General features: G+C 41.2%; 1 protein-coding gene across 3 annotated transcripts in view; it reads left to right on the top strand.

Moving 5' to 3' along the window:
- Positions 1-12,253: 12,253 nt before the first annotated feature.
- Positions 12,254-23,865, top strand: part of VWA8 (von Willebrand factor A domain containing 8) — a 458,876-nt gene continuing 447,264 nt past the window's right edge. Inside the window, exons 1-2 of one of the 3 annotated variants that reach the window (XM_075852289.1) lie at positions 12,254-12,411; positions 14,124-14,279. In XM_075852289.1, coding sequence (XP_075708404.1) covers positions 14,135-14,279 — 145 coding nt within the window. In that variant the 5' untranslated portion in view covers positions 12,254-12,411; positions 14,124-14,134. Of the gene's footprint in view, positions 12,431-14,123; positions 14,280-23,865 lie in introns of all 3 variants that reach the window. The other 2 variants (XM_075852288.1, XM_075852287.1) reach the window with 2 other exon arrangements.

Here is a 23,865-nt window from a genome sequence, read left to right on the forward strand (position 1 = left end):
TTTTCTCATGTCTCACAATTACTTTAAATTCAATGGTCAATACTATCTCCAGAAACTAGGAGTTTCCATGGGGGCTAAATTTTCACCATCATTAGCTAACCTCGTTATGGCTTGGTGGGAGGAGATCACCATTTTTTCCAATTCCAATCCTTTCAACAAATATATACATTGGTATGGCAGATACATCGATGACCTCCTACTCATATGGGAGGGAGATGTATCTGCCATACAGGACTTCCTCACGTATCTCAATAACAATGAATTCAATCTGAGATTTACACACAAAATAGAAAAGAATAGTATCAACTTTCTAGATTTAAATCTCGTTGCTACAACGAATGAAGTAATACACTCAGAAATTTATCAAAAACCAATTACAGGCAACACCATATTACACGCCAGTTCGAACCATCCAAAACATACAATTACATCAATACCTGTAGGCGAACTTACAAGAGCGAAAAGGAATTGCAGTACAGCACAGAGTTTTGAAAAAGAACAACAAAATATGAGCCAAAAATTGAGTAAAAGGGGGTATAAGAACTGGATGTTGAATAGGGCTAAAGAAATAGTGAAGACTAAAGATAGACAGAATTTACTGATGGATAAACAGAATGCAACTACAAATAAAATTAACACCAATAAAACAAATAAAGAAATTCCCACACTAAGCTTGCAATATAGCAACCAATTCTCCACCATCAAAAACATGGTACAGAGATATATTCCATTACTGTACGAAGATACCAAATTAGAAGACATATTAAAACATGGATGTAGAATAGTAGCACGTAGAGGGTCAACTATAGGGAATACATTATCCCCCTCACTATTACCACCAAATATAACCAAAACAACATGGCTGGAGCAGCTGGGTTTTTATAAATGTGGATCTCACCCATGCAAAATATGTAACTACACTAAAATGGTAAAGAGATTTGACGATTCAAGTGGCCAGCAAAGTTATCCTATAAAGTCATACATTAACTGCAACAGTGACTTTGTAATATATATAATAGAATGTACCAGTTGCAACCTGAAATATGTGGGGAGCACGTCCAGAAAATTTAAAACAAGAATTTTAGAACATCTTGGTTACATTAGGAACCCGGCAATTACCAATATATCCAATGCCGCACGACATTTTATTACTTGCCACGATAGAAATACCACATATTTGAAGACATATGCCATCGAAAGAATTAAAAATACGGTACGTGGAGGAGATCTCAAGAAGCCACTCCTGACAAGAGAGGCTTTTTGGATATTCAATTTAAATACAAGGTTTCCGCAAGGACTTAACTTAAGAAGGGAATTAATGTTTTTGTATTAAATTGTTCGGGGTTAATTAAAACTCCCGTTGGGGGAAATAAAGTGCTAAAATACATCTTCTATGACACACAGAGGGATAAAATCTGTATACTCCAAACTCCAAATAAAATGTGAGCGTTTCATAGGGACATATACTTAATAATTCTCCCCCCAAATAATAAAAAATAAAAATTATTCCACTCAAAAGAATCACCAACAGATTCACCTATATTGCTTTGAATCAAATAGGATTAGTGCATGACATATATTATTTTACATGAGCCTATGATTAGCTATACAATATACAGAGGATATATTCCAACTAGGCTGCAATAATATACACGGGTATATACTAATGCATGAAACAAGAGTCAATTTGAAGAACATCTATTCAATGGGGGATTGCCAATCCTTCTGGTTCTATCACCATTACAAATGTAGTTCAAATATCAGTTCCATATCTTTATCAAAACACGTTTAAGATATGAACATATCAACACATAAATTCTGAAGAGAAAAAAACATAGTTATCTATCGTGTTTCTCACATCAAATAAGTGACAGTCAAAATTGGGTATATATGATAATCTACCGAGTAACGTGCATGTATAAACATTTAGGTAGAGATATCAAATGCATGTAAGTAATTCAGCAGCTATAATGAGACAATATATATTTGCACATATTATTATCCTTTCCTTTAACCATGAGGACAGGAATTAGTAATATCTCTTACGTAACAAAAAATAAAGTAAAATATATGCATGTATACGATTTTCCACTACTTTCTAGAGAGAACAATGTTGTCGCAATACAACATAAAGCTAATTGCTTATTTTACATTCTTAGTTGCAATATCCAAGATTCATTCTTTTTTATTATGTTAGACATGATTAGATCCCAACCCATTATGAGTTGGTTCCTGTAAGCTCGATTTTAAATGTCTCTCTTTTGTTCTTTTTGAATTTTTTGAATATTTATTTTTTATATATGACTTTCTTTTTTCGAAACAAGATGTAACATTGGTTTAAGTTCAGGAGCCATTCACACACAGGCACACAAGCCTAATAAGAGTTTAAATGTACTCATACCCAATGTGGATTATTGGAATCGCGATTTTAACGCGGTTCTCTGGGAAGCCGTAGCTATATAGCAGTCTGCCCATTTCATCTAAGGGGACCTTTAAACCAAAATTTAATGCAGCAAATAACTAATATAATCTTGATATAGGAAACAAATTAATACTATTTACATTACAGTTCCTGCATGTATTGTTAAGAGTTTAATGAGTTATGAACATTTATTCTAAGCAGAGAACATTACACTCAGAGAACAAGAGGCAGGATAGCCCTGTTTTCTGTTGGTTCAGAAACACACAAGCTGCTAGCAATTATTTAATCTGAAAGGCTTCCTAGCTCCACCCTGCAAAATAAAACATATAAGCCCATAGTCTTGGGTCCTAGTGAGTGAATGGATGCCATGACTAAGAGCACTTGCCGTGCTCGAAACGCGTAGGCGCTTAAATATCCACCTAATACTGCCTTGATGCCAATATGCACCTGACATCGAATTTTTAATCTTTGGATAGAATAAAATTGGGAATACGTTCCTTTTTAACCACATACCTGCAGCGCTGGATCAACTTTCTTCACACTTCTGACATGAAAATACTCACTAAAATTTTGGCAACCGAACTTAATTCTTTTCTAGAACAATACTTTCATCCTGATTAGGTGGGTTTTGTACCGACAAGCGGCTGACCAGACTAGACGAATCATTGATCTTATCTCCCTTGTTCGTTCCCAGTGATATGGATCGCAGAGGTCGGGGACATTGTGCTTGTCGCTAAACCTGCATAAGGCCTTCTATTCGCTGACCTGGGACTACTTATTCTTTGTATTACGGAAATGGGTGTTTGGCGATAAATTTATTACTCTTTTGAGTAGCCTTTACAAGACTCCATCTGCCCAGGTAATGATCAAGGGTTTTTAGTCAGAACGTATACCCATAGCCCGGGGAACGAGACAGGGGTGCCCTCTCTCCCATATCCTTTTTGTTTTAGCGATTGAACCCCTGGCCCACCTGATCAGGCTGAATAAAGACATTAAGGGAATTGTGGTTAGGGGGTCAGACACATAAATGCACGCTATATGCATATGATATCTTATTGGTATTATCATCCCCCCTGACGTCCCTCCCGAATCTTTATCACGTTCTAGACCAATTTTCCAAAATTTCCGGACTGAGGGTCAATCATGACAAGTCTGAGGTTTTGAACATCAGCGTTCCACATGCCATGGACAAGCTTATACAACTGAACTTTGAGCTGAGCTGGAGGGAAGACAAAATCTCCTATCTAGGAGTTCATCTCACTCCTTGCTGTTCCACCCTTTTTCGCAGAAACTTCCTCCCTCTCAAGCAAAAATTAAAAACAGACCTGTTACACTGGGCTTCTATGCCTCTTTCCTGGTTTGGCAGGATAGCAGCTGTTAAGATGATGGTCCTCCCCAGAATCTTATATTATTTCCGCACTTTACCAATTGATGTCCCTGCCCCCTTTTTAAAAGACCTCCAAGGGCTTATCTTGTCCTGTTTGGGGTCCTAAATGTTGTAGCGTCCCACAAAACACTCTATATGCTCCTAAAGCCTCTGGGGGTTTGGGTTTACCGAACCTCACTAAATATTATTATGCTGCTCGCCTGACACCCTTAGTCTCACTCCATAGTAGCAGTAATCAAACATGTTGGATTTCTATTGAACAGGCAGATTCCCCTGGGGTTCCTGTAGACCAATTATTATGGTTGAAGCCCAAACACAGACCACCTGTATTGTGTCCACTCCTCTCTTCTTCCTTGGCGCTGTGGGATAGACAGGATCACAGGTTCCGGCTCCGTTCTATATATATGCCTGCAGTTCGTTTGTTTGCTAACCCTATTTTTGCTCCTGGTATGCAACTGTCAGCGTTTCAATGGTGGCTGGACAAGGATTTGTATAGAATTGGACACTTTTTTGATAGACTAGGCGTAAAACCCTGTCATTTTTATCAGTCTATTCACCACATGCCGGACTCTGAGATTTTTCGCTATCACCAGATTCACCATTTTATGTCCTCATTTCGACCTACTTCGGTTCTGCAGCGTACGTCTGTATTTGAACAATTATGCTTAAATAATCCTAATGGTCATCACCTTCTGTCTCATATTTACTCATATTTGGCCTCTCCGTCGGACAAACTATCATATATGTCTATGTGGGAGAGGGACTTACACACATCCTTTACTTTACTGTAAAGGAATGGAAGGATATGGCAGAACGTACTGTGAAAATTTCTATTAACGCTTCGCTGGTCGAAGCCAATTATAAAGTATTCTTTTGATGGTGCCTAGTTCCCTCTAGACTGGCCAAGATGTTCCCTGCTTCCTCATCGTTGTGCTTCAGACACTCTGGATGTGTGGGAGATGCTTTATATATATGGTGGGGTTGTCCTAAGGTTCACCGATTTTGGCGGAGAATCTTTAATATGTTATATTCCATAACAGATTAATTTGACTCTGCCTCCGACACAGGCATTACTTAATGGGACCGGCCCTGGCTTGTCTAAGGCATCTCATAAATTTGTAACCTTTCTTTTTCTGGCAGCCAAAATTGATATAGCTACATCTTGGAAGAGCCCTGTGATTCCTCTTCATCTGGTTAAAGGGAATGTGTTGCCAGAAAAACATGTTTTTTTTAAAAAATTAAACATTTAGTGTGTGGGTGATTAAACATGGTTCAAATTTTTTTTATTTTTTTCACGAGTCAGGAAATAGTCAGGAAATATTATAAATTAATTCTAATTTATAATACTACCCATTTTTGGTCACTAGATGGAGCTAGTTCCCAAAATTGCAGCATTGCAACATTGGGTTAAAAGCCCTCGCTCTAGTGAGCTCTCAGCATCCCCCCCTCCTTTATCCTGGCTAGTGCCGGGATAAACGAGGGGTTTGAAAGGTTTAACCTCCTACACTGTGTGTCGCCATTTTTTGAGGTAACCCACAGTGTAGTAGGTTTACATACAGTAGTAAACACACACAAACACTAACATACATTGAAATCTCTTACCTGCTCCTGCCGCCGCGGCTCCCTCCGGCCCGTCCGCTCCCTTTGCTGCCGCTGTTCCATGTGCACAAGTCCGGAAGCCGCGACCGGAAGTAGTAATATTATCCACAGGAAAATGGCGCCGGACGGCGCCAATTTCGAATAGGACTGTGTGGGAGCGGCGCATGCGCAGTTCCCACACAGACGCCGTACACGGCAGTCAATGGGACGGGAGCCGTTCGCAGTCCCTATGGGACTGTGGCTGCCGTACTCCATGTCTGTGTGTGTCGTTAATCGACACACACAGAAATGGAACAAAAAATGGCAGCCCCCATAGGGAAGAAAAAAGTGTAAAAATAAGAAACAGTAAAACACAAACACACAAATGAAAATAAACGTTTTTATTAAAGCACTAACATCTTTAACATATAAAAAAATTATTTGTGATGACACTGTTCCTTTAAGACTAAGTTGAATTGCATTATGGTGAATGATCGATTACACTGTATGGTCTCAGATAAGGAAGAACTCTTCCTTCAAGTTTGGCAGCGATGGCTCAGATACCTAGGGACGATCTCTTAGGTTTATTTTGCCTCTAGGATACTCAACCCTCATTCTCCTACTTTTCCCCCTCTTTCTTTCCCTTCCATTTTGTATCCCCTCACCCTCTTTTCTCTTGACATGTAGCAATATTTGGTATATATTTGCCTGTTACAGTTCGATTTATGGGTACTGCCCCCGGCTGTTAGGCTTTGGTCACATCTGCGATGTGGTCCCGTTCTGATGTTCCGTCGGAGCTTTCCATCAGAACGGGACCCTGAATAGATAAAAACTGACACGAACGGAAACCAGAGGTTTCCGTTTCCATCACCATTGATTTCAATGGTGACGGATCCGGTGCCCGTGGTTTCCGTTTGTCTCTGTTGTGCACCGGATCCGTAATTTTGCCAGCAGCAATAGCGTAGTCGACTTCGTGTCAGTTTGTGTCTATTCAGGGTCCCGTTCTGACAGAAAGCTCAGACGGAACGTCCGAACGGGACCCCAACGCAGATGTTTACAGAGCCTTTGTTTGTTATTTGAAAACCTTCAATAAAAATTATTGAAACATAAACACACATAGCAGCAGGGAGTTAGGTGACTAATAAAATGAAACCTTTTTTCTCCCTTGGATACTACAGATAAACATGTTTTAAATCTGTGCAAATTTGGATCACAATGTAAATTAGAAATGTTTTTTATTCAACTTTACTAGAACTTGCAAAACCCCTGTAAACAAAATGTAAGGCTCTCTTCATATTAGTGTCAGTTTATAGCAGAGCCATGATGGCTGTGCCAAATTAGTTTGCAAACAGATACTGAATCCTAATAGATCCCATTGACTTCAAATGGGGTCCGTCAGGTTTCCGGTAAGTTTTACCAAAGTATCGCTGCAGACTGGAAACACAGACGGACTGTGAAAAATACCATCGCAAGCAGAGCCTAAAAATGCCTAAAGTATGTAAATCATTGTTACAATAACCTGTTATTTACCCCCTATATAGGGTCTTTTTGGAGTAAAAATAAAATGGACACTGTGGCAGAGGTTGATTATTTGTAGTTCAACAAAAACTATAGTTTATCCACTTTAAATCTAAAGGAAAGAAGCTGCGGAATTCATTTAATAGCTGTTATGGAAATGAAAGCTTTCTGCTCTTTCTACACTTGAAATATATTTTCAGTCGCCTACTTCTAAATTATGCATGCAATTTCCAGCACTAATGAGCCCTGAATTTAGGATTACAGAAAAATAGGCTGAAACACAACTGATTGATTTTCCATCTTATCTAGCACTTGTTTTCAGCAATCCCTCTTCAGAGATCAGTGGTTGATCAGTGGTTCATGCCCATGTTCTGCTTTGTTCCGTTGCTTCTATTCTAATGGTACAAGACAACCCTGACACACTGAATGATAATTCCTCCTTCTATTTTACTGTTATTTCTGATCAGTCGTCATGAAGTCTTCAAAATGAAAACAAATTGTTAAAAGAGCGAATGTCACTGTATACGCTGTATGGTAGGTGGTACACATATCAAAGACACGAGTGCACCTTTACAGGCATACCACTCTAGTGTAAAATACTAATATAGTGCATTCTATATTTCCCAATACAGCGCATACCTCAAGGAGGAATACAACGCACCCTCTACCAGGCATTTGTCAAACCAACCTTTCCAAAAAGAAAAGTCGTGGAAAAGTAGGGACATATGAAAGCCACGACCCCTTTTTAGGCCCACGCAAAAATTGCTGTACGTATGGAAAAAATTTTTTGTGGTGGGGGCTTTAGGAATATGACATTCATGCTGAATACCATTATTTCCAATGTAATTACTGCATTGCATTGGAGTAATTGCATTTATTCCTCCCTAACAATATAAGTAATACAAATGGGGTTAGCTTTGATTAACATATCAGTACATTCAGAACGAATGTATACACTGAAAAGCCAACAAATGAAAGGGAATCTGTCACCGGGTTTATGCTGCCAATCAGCAATTGGTGGGCAGGGTTAGTGACAAATAGGTGGGGCTAGCCACAGCTCATGAATATTTAGGACTACAGAGCATAAAAACGACTGATCGTTGACATGTAAGTAAATCAGGGTCCCTGGTACTAGTTTATGCTGCCCTCAGATCGGGCACCATAAACCCGGTAACAGATTCCCTAGAACTCTGTTCACATAAAGTCAGAGCCTTGCTTTGGAAATAAAGGTTTGAAAGATTTCCATATGTATCCCTCGGACGGTAGTCACTGCAGAAGCATATAGTGGCATACGATGTCCAAATGTTCAATTGTAAAAAGAAGTATACGTTTCTATACTGGATGCCTCTGTATTGAATGGCATAGTCTACTACACTATTCCATAAAGTAAAAACAATACAAAGTGTGTCAAAAGCCTTTCAAGCCAAAGTAAAAACGGAAAAAAAAAGAAGCCAGGGATTTCTTCACAAAGTTTATAGGCAGAAGCCTGGTATTTGTCCAGGTATTCAAAGCAAGGTATTCAGATGTCTCCTGTATTCAGAGCAAGCCAGTGTACAACATGTTGGAATACAACTTAAAGCCTAAGGCCTCATGCACGCTTCCATCACCGTTTTCACGGATCCGTGTGTCCGTGATTGGAACAGTGTGCTTCCCGTGTGTCGTCCGTGTACACCTCCATGTTTCAGTTTCCGAGAGGAAACTGAAACCCGTTCACACTATGTACACAATATTGTGAGTGCCGCACATGCTATTCCCTGTCCAGCGGTACTCACTGTCCAGGGTGCTGAAAGAGTTACTGCCGATCAGTGCAGCCCTTTAACTCTTTCAGCACCCTGGACAGAGACTACCGCCATGCACGGCGCCCACAATATAGATTAATGGTTCATTAAAAAAAAAAATGCAACAAAAAAAAAGTTACTACTTACCCAGAACTCCCTGCTTCCTCCTCAAGTCCGGCCTCCTGAGATGACGTTTCAGACCATGTGACCGCTGCAGCCAATTACAGCGGTCACATGACCTGCCGCGTCATCCAGGGAGGTCGGACTGGATGTCAGAAGAGGGACGCGTCACCAAGGCAACGGCAGGGGTACGTGTGAACTTATTATTCTTAATATCGCTGCATTCCAGCACTGATTAGCAGCCTCTTCTCTCTATCAGTGCTGACAGAGTGATGGGGCAGTGCAGTATCTGTCTGTATGTGTACCTCTGCCCGCCCGGCCATTGCTGGGCAATGGCTCCGTCACACACGGACGGCACACGGATGCCTTCCGTGTGCCTTCAGTTTTTTTGACGGCCCCATTGACTTGCATGGGCCTCACGGTCACGGAATCTCGGACCAAAGTAGGACATGCTCTACTTTTGTCGGAACGGAGCAACGGGACCGTCAAAAAAACTGAAGTGTGCATGGCTTCATTGAAATGAATGGGTCAGGGTGCTAGCCGTCAGAAAAACAGCTAGCACCCTGAAGAAAAAGACTGAAGTGGGCATGAAGCCTAAGGGTATGTTCAGAATGAGTGGGTATGTTCACACACTTAACCAAAAATGTCTGAAAATACGGAGCTGTTTTTTACGGCCATTTTTGGATCTGGTTTTCTATAGAGTCAATGAAAAACGGCTCCAAAAACGTCCCAAGAAGTGACATGCACTTCTTTTATGCGGGCGTTTTTTTTACATGCCGTTTTTGGAAAACAAGGCGTAAAAAACCGCCCCATCAGAACAGAACGCCGTATTTCCCATTGAATTCAATGGGCAGATGTTTGTAGGCGCTCTGCTTCCGTTTTTTCAGGCTATTTTCGCGCCGTAACGCCCCGAAATATACGCCTGAAAACACTACGTGTGCACATACCCTAACATTACAAGAACATTCTAGTGCTCTACAACTCCCATTCATTTCAGAGGAAAGTGACTTCACAGGAACTGCCCCCTCTCCAGTGAAACCAAGGACTTAGCTGGAACTTACTAGTAATGAGCGACAGTTGGCTTCACTTCCTTTTACTCAGAGCCAAGGTAGGCAATAGCCTAGGGCGCCATTGTGGAGGGGGGCACACTTTATGGACTAAAAACATTTCTCTCCCTTTTATTTTATTTATATTACCAAGAAAAGTGAGGGATGGAGATGGGAGAGGAGCTGCAGATACCGCTATAGTTATATGAGTACAAGGATGGGGCTGCAGCAAAATGGGAAGTACACATTAGAAATCATACTTCAGAACTTTTGAGAAGTGACATCAGGGAGATAACAAAACATATGCCCCATCCATTTATATAGGGCCTGACCCATCCATTTATATAGGGCCTGCCCCACCCATTTATATGGGACCTGCCCCACCCATTTATATAGGGCCTGACCCATCCATTTATATAGGGCCTGCCCCACCCATTTATATGGTGCCTGCCCCACCCATTCATATGGGGCCTGCCCCACCAATTCATATAGGGCTTGCCCCATCCATTTATATGGGGCCTGCCCCACCCATTCATATAGGGCCTGCCCCACCAATTCATATAGGGCTTGCCCCACCCATTTATATAGGGCCTGCCTCATCCATTTATATAGGGCCTGCCCACCCATTTATATAGGGCCTGCCCCATCCATTTATATAGGGCCTGCCTCATCAATTTATATAGGGCCTGCCCCATCCATTTATATAGGGCCTGCCCCACCCATTTATATAGGGCCTGCCCCATCCATTTATATAGGGCCTGCCCCACCCATTTATATAGGGCCTGCCCCATCCATTTATATAGGGCCTGCCTCATCAATTTATATAGGGTCTGCCCCACCAATTTATATAGGGCCTGCCCCATCCATTTATATAGGGCCTGCCCACCCATTTATATAGGGCCTGCCTCATCAATTTATATAGGGCCTGCCCCATCCATTTATATAGGGCCTGCCCCATCCATTTATATAGGGCCTGCCCTAACCTAATGCCATGTGCACACGATGCATATTACGTGGGGATTTGCCAGTTTTTTTGTGCGGTAAATTCGCAGCATAATACAGTAATACATAATACAAAGATTTTAAGAAATCTCATCTACACCTTGCAGATTTTTTCTGCATGTAAAATTGACCTGCGGTGCGTATTTTAAAATTTGCATGTCAATTTATCTTGCATTTCCACTTGCAAATTGCATTTCACTAGTTTAAAAAATAAAAATGCACCAATATCTGCAGCATAAAAACGCACCTATATCCGCATCAAAATGTAAAAACCACATCTTTAGATTTGGGCCAGTTCACACTGAGTTTTTTTACACGTTTTTTGACGCGGAAACCGCGTCGGAAACCGAGCCATTGATTTCAATGGGAGGTGGAGGCGTTTTTTTCCCCGCAAGCGGAAAAACCGTCTCGTGGTAAAAAGAAGCGACATGCCCTATCTTGAGCCGTTTTCCGCCTCAAAATCCCCATTGCAATCAATTGGAGACGGAAATAAACGTTTTTTTGCCGCGTTTTTCGGCAAAAAAACGCTCTCGGTTACTCCTTCTTTCTGTTGAAGAGATAGATAAAAATAAAAAGCCTAAAAAAATTGCGGGAAAAAACGCGTGTGGTGCAAAACCACTTAAAAAAACCAGAGCAGATTTTTCCAGGCAGAATTTTCTGCCTGCAAAAAACTCAGTGTGAACATGCTGGTTTCAAATAGAGTTTTTTATAGGAGGAAAATCTGCCTCAAAATTCAGTTTGGAATTTTGAGGCAGATTTTCCTCTGCCTGCATGCCGATTTTCACTGTGTTTTTCGCCCCCTCGGCCATTGAGCGCAGCGAGCATAAAACGCCACGAAATACGCTTTCTCTGCCTCCCATTGATGTCAATGGGAGGTCAGAGGCGTAAACACCCGAAGATAGGGCATGTCCCTTCTTTTTCCCACGAGCCGGTTTTTCCAAAAACAACGCCTCCGACTCCCATTGAAATCAATGGGAGTTATTTTCGGCCGTTTTGTGGCGAGTTTTCAGAAACTCATATTATGTGCGGATTTTACCAGCGGGTCTTGAAGCAGATTTTCTGCAACAATGTGTGTGTGGTCCCACGTAGCGGCAGCAGCACGTGGCCTAAACTACGCCTGCATGCGGTGGCCAATGGACTGTACCCTAAGGTATTTGAGTCACAAAAAATTCATAGGAATCCCTTTATCACACCCCAAAATGAATACATTGACAAAAACAGACCCCCAAAGACAGACTGGAGCGCGCATGCTGAAGTCCCTGTATGACCGTGCTGGTATAATTCACATAGACAGCTGATGACGCATCTCCAGAACTATGACACAGCGACAGTCCAGCGGGAATCCAGCATCTGTACAGCCATGTGACGTCACGAGATGCCGGGTCACATGACCGCTGTGACAAATCCTCCCGATGTTGAGGCTGAGATTCTCCGTGCTGCTGCACATGACAGGGGGAAGCGTTTCCGGGCGGACTTTGTGCTCCGGTGTTTTCCTTCCCCCGCAGCTCATGAGCCGGTGACACAAGACCTGGGGTCGCGGAGGACACGGACAGTGACAGAGTGAGGAGCAGAGGCTGGGGTGGGGATATATAACACTAGTCACATTGCCTGACAGGCACTTCTCTCCCTATATACAGCATCACGTGCCCCACCACTGCTACTTGTGTAATAGGAGCTGTCATGTGGTCTGACCTAGGCTCTCATCTATAACGTGCAGGAATCCTACTACATAATACATTATACATGTCTTTTCTCTGAGCCACAATTATACAAAGTGAACAAAATACATAAAAAAAATAGATGGTCAAGTTGAGTTTTAATTGATGTCGTGCTGAGGTTTGGGTAGAAGTCCTGATTTTTGGTCCCTGAAAACAACCATAAAACATAGATCCATGTGTTAAAGTACTTCATGCCGCAAACAGACGCGCATAATTCAGTTCTAGCACCCGGTTTATGGTCACAACAGCCGGAGTGCCCGCAGTTCTACTGGAGAGAACTTAGATCATCGTAGGTTCTGGGCCGTAGTAATATCTATTCCGGAATGCGGCCTGATTAGTCCCAGTAGTTTTGATTTTGGCTGTAAACCTACTCTGTTATGTTTGGGCTGCACGATGCAATTCATATAGAACTTATAATGTGTATTCTAAAAAGTTATGCCACTTGCTAATATATTTTGTATTTCAGTTTGTCACATTTTTATTGTTGTCAGTGAATGGAAACGTACTGTGATATAGCAACAGCACAAATCTGTCCTGTACTCCAGGTGGATAGTTCTTACCTGATGTACATAGGTCTCTACAGGTTTTCAGCCCCTGAATGTAAAACAAAATTTTTTCAGAGCAAGCGAAAATGTTTCGGAGTTGAAACACTGAAAGACATTTACTGACACTGGCGCACCCCTGCATGGTATGCCAGTGTGAAATTCTACTGTGGCATGTACCCTGTTTCCAAACCAGGTCGTACTGATTAAGAAAAAAGGGTCAAATAACGTTAGAAAATCTGTCACAACCAGTATCGGGAGGCTTATCAATTTCATTTTTACAAACGCCATTTTTTCCAGTGTAGTTATAGCAACGTAATTGGATTCATTCAACTAAACTAAAGAATTTAGCTAAATTTGTCATTGCACATGACCAACGCTAACATAAACATTTATGGCATATCCATGGGATATGCCATCAATGTCTCATAGATGTGGGTCCCACCTCTGGGACACGTTCCTATCTCCAGAATGGGGGTCATCAGACACCCATCCTATCTGGGGATGCAGCCTCTGCATCCAAGCGGAAAATGTATGGAGAGGTCCCCGCGCGTTGCTCTCTCCATTCATTCTCGTGGCTCTCCATGTGGGTGGCTCTCTCCATTCATTCTCGTGGCTCTCCATGTGGGTGGCTCTCTCCATTCATTCGCGTGGCTCTCCATGTGGGTTGCGCTCTCCATTTATTCGCGTGGCTCTCCATATGGGTTGCTCTCTCTATTCATTCGCGTGGCTCTCTCCATTTATTTGCGTGGCTCTCCATGTGGGTTGCTCTCTCTATTCATTCGCGTGGCTCTCCATGTGGGTGGCTCTCTCCATTTATTTGCGTGGCTCTCCATGTGGGTTGCTCTCTCTATTCATTCGCGTGGCTCTCCATGTGGGTGACTCTCTCCATTCCTATGGGGGTGAAGGAAACCGCCGAGCCCACTGTTAATGTACTGTAGATAACATTTTAAATTCAAGGTTTTTGGTAATCACTACCCCTGTCTCACATTTATCTTTTTGTTGTTTCCAGCTCTATGCCTCATGCAGTCCTTACTTCGCTTGCCGTCCACTGGAACTCTCCCGGCTTCTTCATTACGGAGGGTCAGATGTCTGTTCAATCAGTTGCTGAACTATCGGGGTATTACCCCACAGCCAGTCCTACTCAGGAGCCACACCACGTCTTCAGGTACAGAAAAAAAACATCAGCATGCTTATTGGAAACTAAAACTGATTACTTTCACCGTTCTGTAAAGAATAGTGAGCATTAATTTTTTCGAAGAGGCAAAGTGCAATAAATGTAATAACTCAACACTAGGCAAGCTCGGATTTTGTCATATATTCAGTTGTAATTGGTAGACCTGGCATACATCTATAGGGAGGTATATACTGTGAGCCGTCTGTAGCCACAGTCCCTGACACGAATTTCTATAGTCAGTTTATTAGAAACGTAGAACAAATTCTTTGTTAAGCTTCCACTTATATTCACATATCAAAACACACAATTACTCCCTTAATGATGGGACCAATGTGGTGATCAAAAATCCCACAATATCTCTGCATAAAGCCGAGCCTGTACTGGCACATAGATTTCCTACAATTCATTATATGGGTATGTGCACACGCAATATCAAAACGTCTGAAAATACGGAGCTGTTTTCAAGGTAAATCAGCTCCTGATTTTCAGCCGTTTTTTTAAGCCACTTGTGTTTTTCGATGCCTTTTTTACAGCCGGAACTGTTTTTCTATAGAGTCAATGAAAAACGGCTCCAAAAATGGTTCAAGAAGTGACCTGCAGTTCTTTTTCATGGGCATATTTTAACGTTTCGTTTTTTTGAAAATGAGGCGTAAAAAAACGCCCCGTCGGAACAGAACGCCGTATTTCCCATTTAAATCAGTGGGCAGATGTTTGTAGGTATTCGGCTTCCGTTTTTTTGGGGCGTTTTTCGAGGCGTAAACGCCCCGAAATACGCCTGAAAACACTATGTGTGCACATACCCTTACAGTGCCATAGGCATTCCATGTGCCATAGTCTGGTGCTTCTAAGGGAGAAAACCTCCATAATATGGCATGCGTTTGAATATTTAATATATTTATTGTTTAACTTGTTTTTATGTCTATTTGGATTTATGACTTATTTCTGCGTTTGAATATTTACTTTCCTCTGTGTCAGGGATTTGCTGGGATAACACGATTTGTATTGTACCAGCTTCCTCTCTTTATGGATACACGTTATAGTGATCTTATGGATGCTGGTCTTTAGATTGCTATAATCAGCGAGTGATTTGTATATAGAGGAATGCTAAAAACAGCATCTCCCTATTTGATTCTAGGAAGCCTGTGAGAAAAATTATAACAGCATCAACTCTGGTGCTGGAAGTAACATTTTGTTTCCATAATCGAGGCCTTGGAGTTTTATGGACAACTTTTACATCAAGATGTTATCAGCAGATCCTTTAAGTCCTAAGTTGCGAGGTGGGGCCTCTATGGATCAGACTTATTTTCCCAGCACATTCTAGAGATGCTCGATCAGATCGAGATCTGGGGAATTAAATATAAAAATTTTCCAGAAAATTCAATTCTCATGATAGAATGAACATATTCTTTTGGACAGTAGGGAAATCTGTGCAAATATAAAGCTTTAAATCCAATGATAAAAGCTACAAACTTAAACATAAAAACACATTCAGATATAATGTAAAACAATGTTCTATTTTCACATTTCATATTTTGCTGCTTTTAGTATTCTATACCCACAGTGTTTTGTTGTAGATGTTTAAATAAAAAAATATATATATAAGAATTAGAAGAAAAGGAAAAACATTAAATAATATTTACCTAGGCTAAAGGGATTGTCATGGATTATAAAAACATGCCTGCTTTAATCCAAGAACAGCACCACTCCTGTCCACAGGTTGTGTGTGCTATTGCAGCTCAACCCTATTCACTTCAGAAGATGCTGAGCTGCGATACCAGAGACAACCCATGGACAGGTGTAGCGCTGTTTTTACAAGAAAGCAGCCTTGTCTTCAAATCCTGCTCAATTACTTTAACCTCTTCATGACTGCCATACGGCTATATATGTTCTAACTGCCGATGCCCTGTGCAGTTAGCAAGTGTATAAGCGTTGACAGCCTGGAACGGGTTTAATGAGTGCAGTGCTGCTTCAGTGTGAGCAGCACTGCACTCTCATGTCGGCCGGGGCTTTCAGAGGCCCGGAATACACCCTCCACTGTAGATAGTGCCACTCACAACCCCCTGTAGGCAGCGCAAAACCCTCTGTAGGTAGTGCCACCCAAGCTCCCTCCAGCATCGGAATCCCTGGCCAGCGCTCTGGTCGAGGATTCCCCTCCTACAGGGAGCCCCCATCGTCCCCTCTGTAGATAGTGACGCCCCCCCTGCAGATAGCAACCCCCCTGCTGTAGATAGCATCGTACCCTCCACTGTAGATAGCGCCACCTGAACTGACTCTAGGAGCGGAATCCCCGGTGTTAGATCGCACTGGCCGGGGATTCCGCTTCTAGAGAGAGCCCCTGACATCACTGTCCATTTGGACAGTGACGTTAGTTGCTCTCTCTAGGAGCGGAATCCCCGGCCAACACTCTGGCAGGGGATTCCGCTACTGGAGAGGCCCCTGTTATCACTATCTATATATGGACAATGACGTCAGCGGCTCTCTCTAGGAACGGAATCCCCGGTGTCAGATAACTCTGTGCTGGGGATTCCGCTACTGGAGAAGCCCCTGGTGTCACTATCCATATATGGACAATGACGTCAGAGGCTACTCCCGGAGCGGAATCCTTGCTCTGGCAGGGTATTCCGCTTTTAGAGTTAACCCCTGACGTCACTGTCCATATATGGACAGAAACATCAGAGGCTTCCTGTAGGAGCGAAATCTTCGGCCAGAGGGATTCCGTTCCTACAGGGAGCTGCTGTGGTGCTATTTAGAGGAAGGGGTGACATTCTACAGGGGGGGATATTGCTATCTACAGGGGGGGGATGTTGCTATTTACAGGGGGGTAGGGCTATTTACAGGGGTTGTGGTGCTATCTACATGGGGGTACTATATACAGGGAGTGTGGCACTATCTACATGGGTACTGTGACATTATATTGGCACAATCTACAGGGGACACTGGCTCTATCTACATGGGCACTGTTTGTGGCACTATGTGGGTATTATCTACAAGGAGAACTGTGGCACTATTTACAGTGAGCACTATCTATGTGTTTACTGGCACTATATGTGGGCAATGTGGCACTATCTACAGTGGTATTCCGTCACTATCTACATGGGCACTGTGGTGTTTTCAGTGGGTTGGGACAAAAAACCCTAACAAATAAAATTGTATATATATAATTATTTTTTTTACATTTTTTTTTTACAAAAATGTGTTGTTGTTTTTTAGTGATTTGTCTGCTCATAATAAAAATTAAAAACACTGAATTAGTTAATCTAAACTAGAAAATGAAAGCCTCATAAGTCTTGTAAAGAAAAGAAAGTAAAAATAGTTGTGATATTCAAAGCGGTTCCACAGATATTATCGTTTAAAGAGGTTCATATCAAAAATTGAAAATTTGACCTTGACACAGGGCCATCAATGACCCTTGGTCATGAAAGGGTTAAAGACTATAAACACCTTTTGGGCCTAAGATAATGTTTGTAATAGGTTTAAACTGTTACTTTGATTTGATCATAATTCAGCTTAAATCAGCGTTCAGGGGAGCACAGGAGCTACTGTTGATGGAGCCGTCAGACAGCCAGACTGACTGAATTCACAGTGAACAGCATTCTGCAATCTGCTTTGTATTGGAATACATAAAGGCTGCAAAAACAAAACGGTCAATAAAAACCTATTACACAAAATATTTTTAGCTGGGCTCCAAAAAACATTCAATAAAATTTAAAAATAAACTTTCTTGTCAAATTTCTTTTGTTATTGGAAACTTTTGAAGTGATCATAATGTGGGGAGCACCTTATTATCTGCCGGTGATCGCATGGGCACAGCTTCTATGATGGAATGATGTTTAGACCATTACATCTTATTGCATCTAGAAGACCACCATTCTACGCCTATTTGCAGGAGGAATATAAATATGTACTAATTAAAATAGAAACAAATTATACCAAAAATTAATTAGAGGTATTTTCTGACTTTTAACCATGATGGCACATACCACTAAAACCCGCACAATCAGCAGAACACAGTGGGGTAGGACAGGAAAAGTCTTTGTGCCTCGTATTACGTTTAACTATTGATATCCCACATGCAACAAATTGCATTAGTCGCTACAGACGCCTACATGGGGAGCGATATATTGATTATTAGCTTTCCCTAAAAGCCCCATAAGAAAAAGTACCTGACAATAGTATTGCTTTCAGTACTGTGACCTCTAAGTAGCTCTTCTCTGCTGCCATTAAAATTGCATAGAAACTACTTCTATGTCTTTGCTATTGATGTGGTCTTTGTGGAAATAAACATCTTCATGATTCTTGATATGCTAACTTTGGACTGCCGAGAAACTGCAGATTTATTTTCTGAAAATGGAAATATGCTTGGCTCATACATAGACTAATTATAAATCGGCAATATGGGCAAACTTCTCAAGGTCCTTAACCGAGGACTCGAGACCTCGACCACCCCGGGACTCCAATCAAAACTTGGGTTTGCCAAGGAGTGAGTTAAACGATCGCGCCCTTGGCTACTGCTGTGGCACTGTGGGTCACTGAGGAGCTACCAAGCTACCTTCTACCTCATGGCATATCCTGCGACCAGATGGGTGAACCTGGCTGCACGACACACCTTGAACGGTCCCTCCCTTTTCACCAGTTGCACCTCCGCGAGTCCTCATAGACGCCAGTTCTATTACTTGTCGAAAACCGCCAGCTACCCAATATGACTTTTATACCGAAATTAAGAGCTGGTACAGAGCGCAGGAATGTTCTAGGGCCACAAGGAACCTCACCCTTCCTTTTCAACTTCCACAAATGTTAGGAGATGTATTAGTGTATCATCTCTTTAGGACTGTATGACCATAGTAGCAACTGGCAGGTAAATGTATGGCAACTTTACAACTTGTCAATGCATATACAGGAACAATCAATAAAATGGTATTCCATCTCCGGGATGATGAGACTAGGGGAGGGTCTCAGTATAATTAACACAGATTGTTACACATTAACTATATGTCACTATAAATAAGGATATGGGAGGTCTCCGTTCCGCCAAGTCACATACTTTTGTCCATCAGTTCTGGTAGTTAACCTATAAATGTCCTGAGTGGTGTTATATAACTGTAGTTATCTCACGCTGGAAAGCCATACCAGATCCGTTGGTCTGGTAACCAGTGCAGAATGTCAGGGAACAGCTCTTGCATGACTTGCCAATCACCCATAGCTACAGGCAGCCTCCCAGTGCCAAAAAGGGGACAGCAGAAATGGGCCAGAGTACGGACCATGGTTGGAAAACGGGGAACAACCGGAAAACAACACTAGTTCTTGAAAGAAGGGGAGGTAAGGGTTACCCCACCTTACAAATTCTAACTTCAAAATATTTGCGTTGTAATGGTACAGACCGACATAACAGAGCTAATAGTACACTGACATCATGGGAAGGAAAAAAATGTAGACCAAACAATAGAGATGTGTGGTCAGCGTACATCCTCTGCGCCAAGGAAGGGTAAAGCTTTGAGAAGATGGGTTATAACAATCAGGATTCAATGAAAGTGCAAGGCAATATATGTACTGATTTTATTCGTATTCGTTTTTCATGTTTGCGCAAACTCTTAACTATTTTGCCTATTGACTTATTTAATTTGAAATATCATTTTCTACAATTTGGATATATTTGCTTATTAACTAGATTTGTATGAGTCAAAGACAATACAGTTGTATAACAAATTAGATGATATAATAAAGTAATCATATTTATTGAATACACTGTGTAGTATAATCATGCTGAGTCCTCCACATTTCAGTTTTCATGCATACTGTTAGCCACTGGCCACCAATGTACGTCCTATGTCCCTCCCCGATGTTGTTATCTCATTGTACATGCCCAATGTAAGACTGGCCATCACTGTCTTCATACAGTTTGCCTTGTCTGTGCGCCTCATAAAAATATACAAATGTGCACCAGAGGACTAAGGGAGAGAATACCACAGGATAGGGGATACATGTGTGATCGATAAGGAGAACAGGGACCGAAAGTCACTAAGAGCGCTGCATGAGAAGCTTTGACTTCGGCGTTCTGTATCCGGCAGCTTCATAGAGATCAATGGGATTCTTCTGCGCATGCGCGAGCGGCTCTCCATTTATCTCTATGAAGCTGCGGAACAGATAAACAGGACACAGAACCCGGAAGTCCAGGCTTCTCATGTAGCTCTTTGGGTGACTTTCGGTCCCCTGTTCTCCTTATCGCTGGGGGTGCCAGTGGTCGGACCCCCAGCGATCTCACATGTAGCACCTATCCACAGGGGCTATATGTGTTTTATGGCAAACCCCTTTAACTAGTTAAATGCTGTGGTCAATAGCGACCGCAGCATTTATAGGGTTTTTTCTATGAAGGACATTTATGACATATCCACAGGATATGTCAGATAGATGCAGGTCCCACCTCTGGGACCCGCACCTATCTCTAGAACGGGGCCCCCTAAACCCCATTCTTGCTTTCTGTGCTCTCCCGGCCACTTGATTGCATTTGGAGTTACTGAAATAGCGTAACTCGCTGAACTACGCTGTTTCCGTAACTCACATAGAACTGAACAGATGCTACGCTGCTTCCGTAACTGCCATTCACTACTATGGGAGTTAGGGAAACCGCGTAGGGGAACTAATAAAATGTGTGAAAAAAAATAAAAATAATTTTAGCTACATTTTCAGGAGTGTAAAAAAAAAAAAATATTAAAAGTTAAAAAATAAAAACCTTTTCCCATTTTTCCCCAAGCAGAATGTAAAAATTTGGTATCGCTACGTCCATAAAAGTCTGATCTATTACAATATACCATTATTTAACTCGCACGGGGAGTTTAAAAATGTAAAACATCAAAATAATTTTTTAGTCACCTTTATCGCTTAAAAAATGTAATTAAAAAAAAAAAGTGATCAAAAAAATCGTATGTACCAAAAAATGATGCCAATAAAACTGCAGCTCGTCCCGCAAAAAATAAGCCCTCACACAGCTCAATCGATGAAAAAAAATATAAAAAAGTTTTGGCTCTCAGAATGTGGCAAAATAGAATAAATTATTTTTTAACAAATCATTTTTTTCCTATTTTCCATTGTCTAAAACCTGGGTGCGTCTTATGGTCAGGTGTGTCTTATAGTCCGAAAAATACGGTAATTGAAATACAATTTCAATAAGGCGCAGAGTCAGGAGTCTATGCCAGGACTGCCCATACTTTATTATTCTATGTTTTGCTCAAGAGAACTTTTGGTAGTTCATTTATTGTTTTGTTCGTATCCGGAAAAAATCTTGTAAAAGCAGTGGTCTGTGATTTCTGATGTCTTAGTGCAATATACATTTAGAGTAAAATGTTAATAATCATCTACAAGAACCTGGTTTCTTGATATTTCCACAGCAATAATCTAATATAATTCAGTTTAACCCTTAACGACCAGATCTATCTGGACTATTATGACCATGACTATTATGACTTTTTTTGCAGCACGATTATAGAGAATTGTTGTTTTTTTTTACTATTCACATTTCACTTTTAACCTGTAAAATTAATTCTACAGACTTTTACGGTTGTGTGGATAACTAATAAGTGTATGTTTTTTATTTTTATGTAATACATGTGCAAGAAAATGTATTTTATACAAAATAATCAAGTTTTTTGTGAACTTGTTTTTACATGTTGATTTTAATCTTATAATGTACAAGCATACGTCTGCATGTTAATACATTATGATTTGTGTCACTATAACACAGGCTGTTAGAGCATTCAAAGTCGCAATTTGAACAAGAAATCGTGACTTTTGATAGATTTACCTTGCCCACGCCACTTTCCTGAAATGTAAGTGGGAGTTGCAAAATGGAGCAGGGCTTACAGCGGGCATAGATATCGCTTTCCGGCGCACACACAGCCAGAGATGCGCCTAATTTAATAAGTCTAACACCGTATAATTAGATGCATCTTACTCCAGCTATTTTTATATTAAGAATTGCGTATAAAACGCCAGTCTCAATAAATCTTCACAGCAGGCTTAGTGAACAGACAGCCTCGTGGTCTATTCTAGGGCTGACTGTGCAGGGTTTCCCAGTCCCCGATTGTGTCACCCGGAAACCCGAAGTAGGGAGCCCCTTTGATCATGTCACGGTCTTTCTTGACTGCAATCAAAGGGTTGAATGGCCGAGATTGGGGGTTCAACCAATTCTGACCATAATAACAGGAACTCGGCTGTTATTAGAACTGCACTAGGGTAAAAAGGCGCATTGTCGGTCGCTAAGGGGTTAAAGGAAAATATTTATTTTGCTGAGATTGAACTCATGTCGTTTAAATTCCTGTCAGATACTCCTTAGCAATCGACTACAAACTACCACTTTTTTTTTTTCCAAACTCTTTATTTGGTAAACAAGATATAACAAATCAGTAGACATTCGGGAGCATATATCGCTACGTAGAGCTTTGATAACATTCTCAAAAGAAAACATAGTGATAAAGGTTCATTTCTATACAGATGTTGCGAGAGTATTTCATCTTATCTAAAACATTGTTATATCAATACTGTAAATGATATTTATGAGTACAGTGTAACAATAAAATACTAACAACAAGTAAACCAAAATCTACCAAACATGGTGCAGCTATCCATAGTAAAGAGTCTATTTCTGTCCTAAACTGATGTGTCCTCCAAACTAACAGAGGGCTTTAAGCGATTTCTATGAGGTCCAACTGATCCACTGGGCTTCACATTGTGGTAATCTGTTTTCCAGAATACTAATTAATTTCTCAAATTGGTGTATTTCCTTAATTTTGTTCAGCGTCCTTGGGAATGGGATAGATAGTGATTTCCAGCTAATGGCTACCGTCCATTTGGCTGCTGATAAAATATGCGAGATTAATTTTCTATTTATTTTGGGTGCATCAGGAATTTCTGCATTCAGTATCGCTGACCAAGGTGTTAATTTGATTTGTAACTGTAATTTAGAATTGATAAGGTGCTCAATTCGTTTCCAATGAGCCTGTACTACTGGACAGAACCACCAGATATGAGCCATAGTGCCCCTCTCCCCACAGTTTCTGAAACAAGCATCCGAACTACCTGGAAACAATTTTGCTAATTTGTCCGGAGTAAGATACCACCTCGTTAGAATTTTATACGATGTTTCTTTAATATTATTCGATTGAGATACTTTAGCTGTGTTATCATATATTTGTTGCCACGAGGTCGAATCTGGTATATTTCCCAGCTCACGTTCCCAAGCCATCATATATGACGTAGGACCATTATACGTTTCACTTCTGAATTGGGAGTACAAAACTGAAATCAGCCCTTTCCCCCTTGGGGAGTCTCGACAATTAGCCTCATAGAAGGTTATACTAGTGTCGCTTGGTAAAAAGACAGATCCCAAGAGAAGATGGTGTATTTGTAGATATCTAAAATATTCCCTGAGCGGGATTTGAGAATCCTGATGTAGGGCCTCAAAAGAAAGGGATTTACCATCTTTGCACAAATTAAGTAATGAAGTGAAGCCTAATGAGGTCCACCACTGGAAGGCCTCCGGGTGTAATCCCGGCGGAAAGTCAGGATTAAGCAATAATGGTTGTAA

This window comes from Rhinoderma darwinii, chromosome 2 (genome assembly GCF_050947455.1).
Source record: "Rhinoderma darwinii isolate aRhiDar2 chromosome 2, aRhiDar2.hap1, whole genome shotgun sequence".
Classification (NCBI taxonomy): Eukaryota; Metazoa; Chordata; class Amphibia; order Anura; family Rhinodermatidae; genus Rhinoderma; species Rhinoderma darwinii.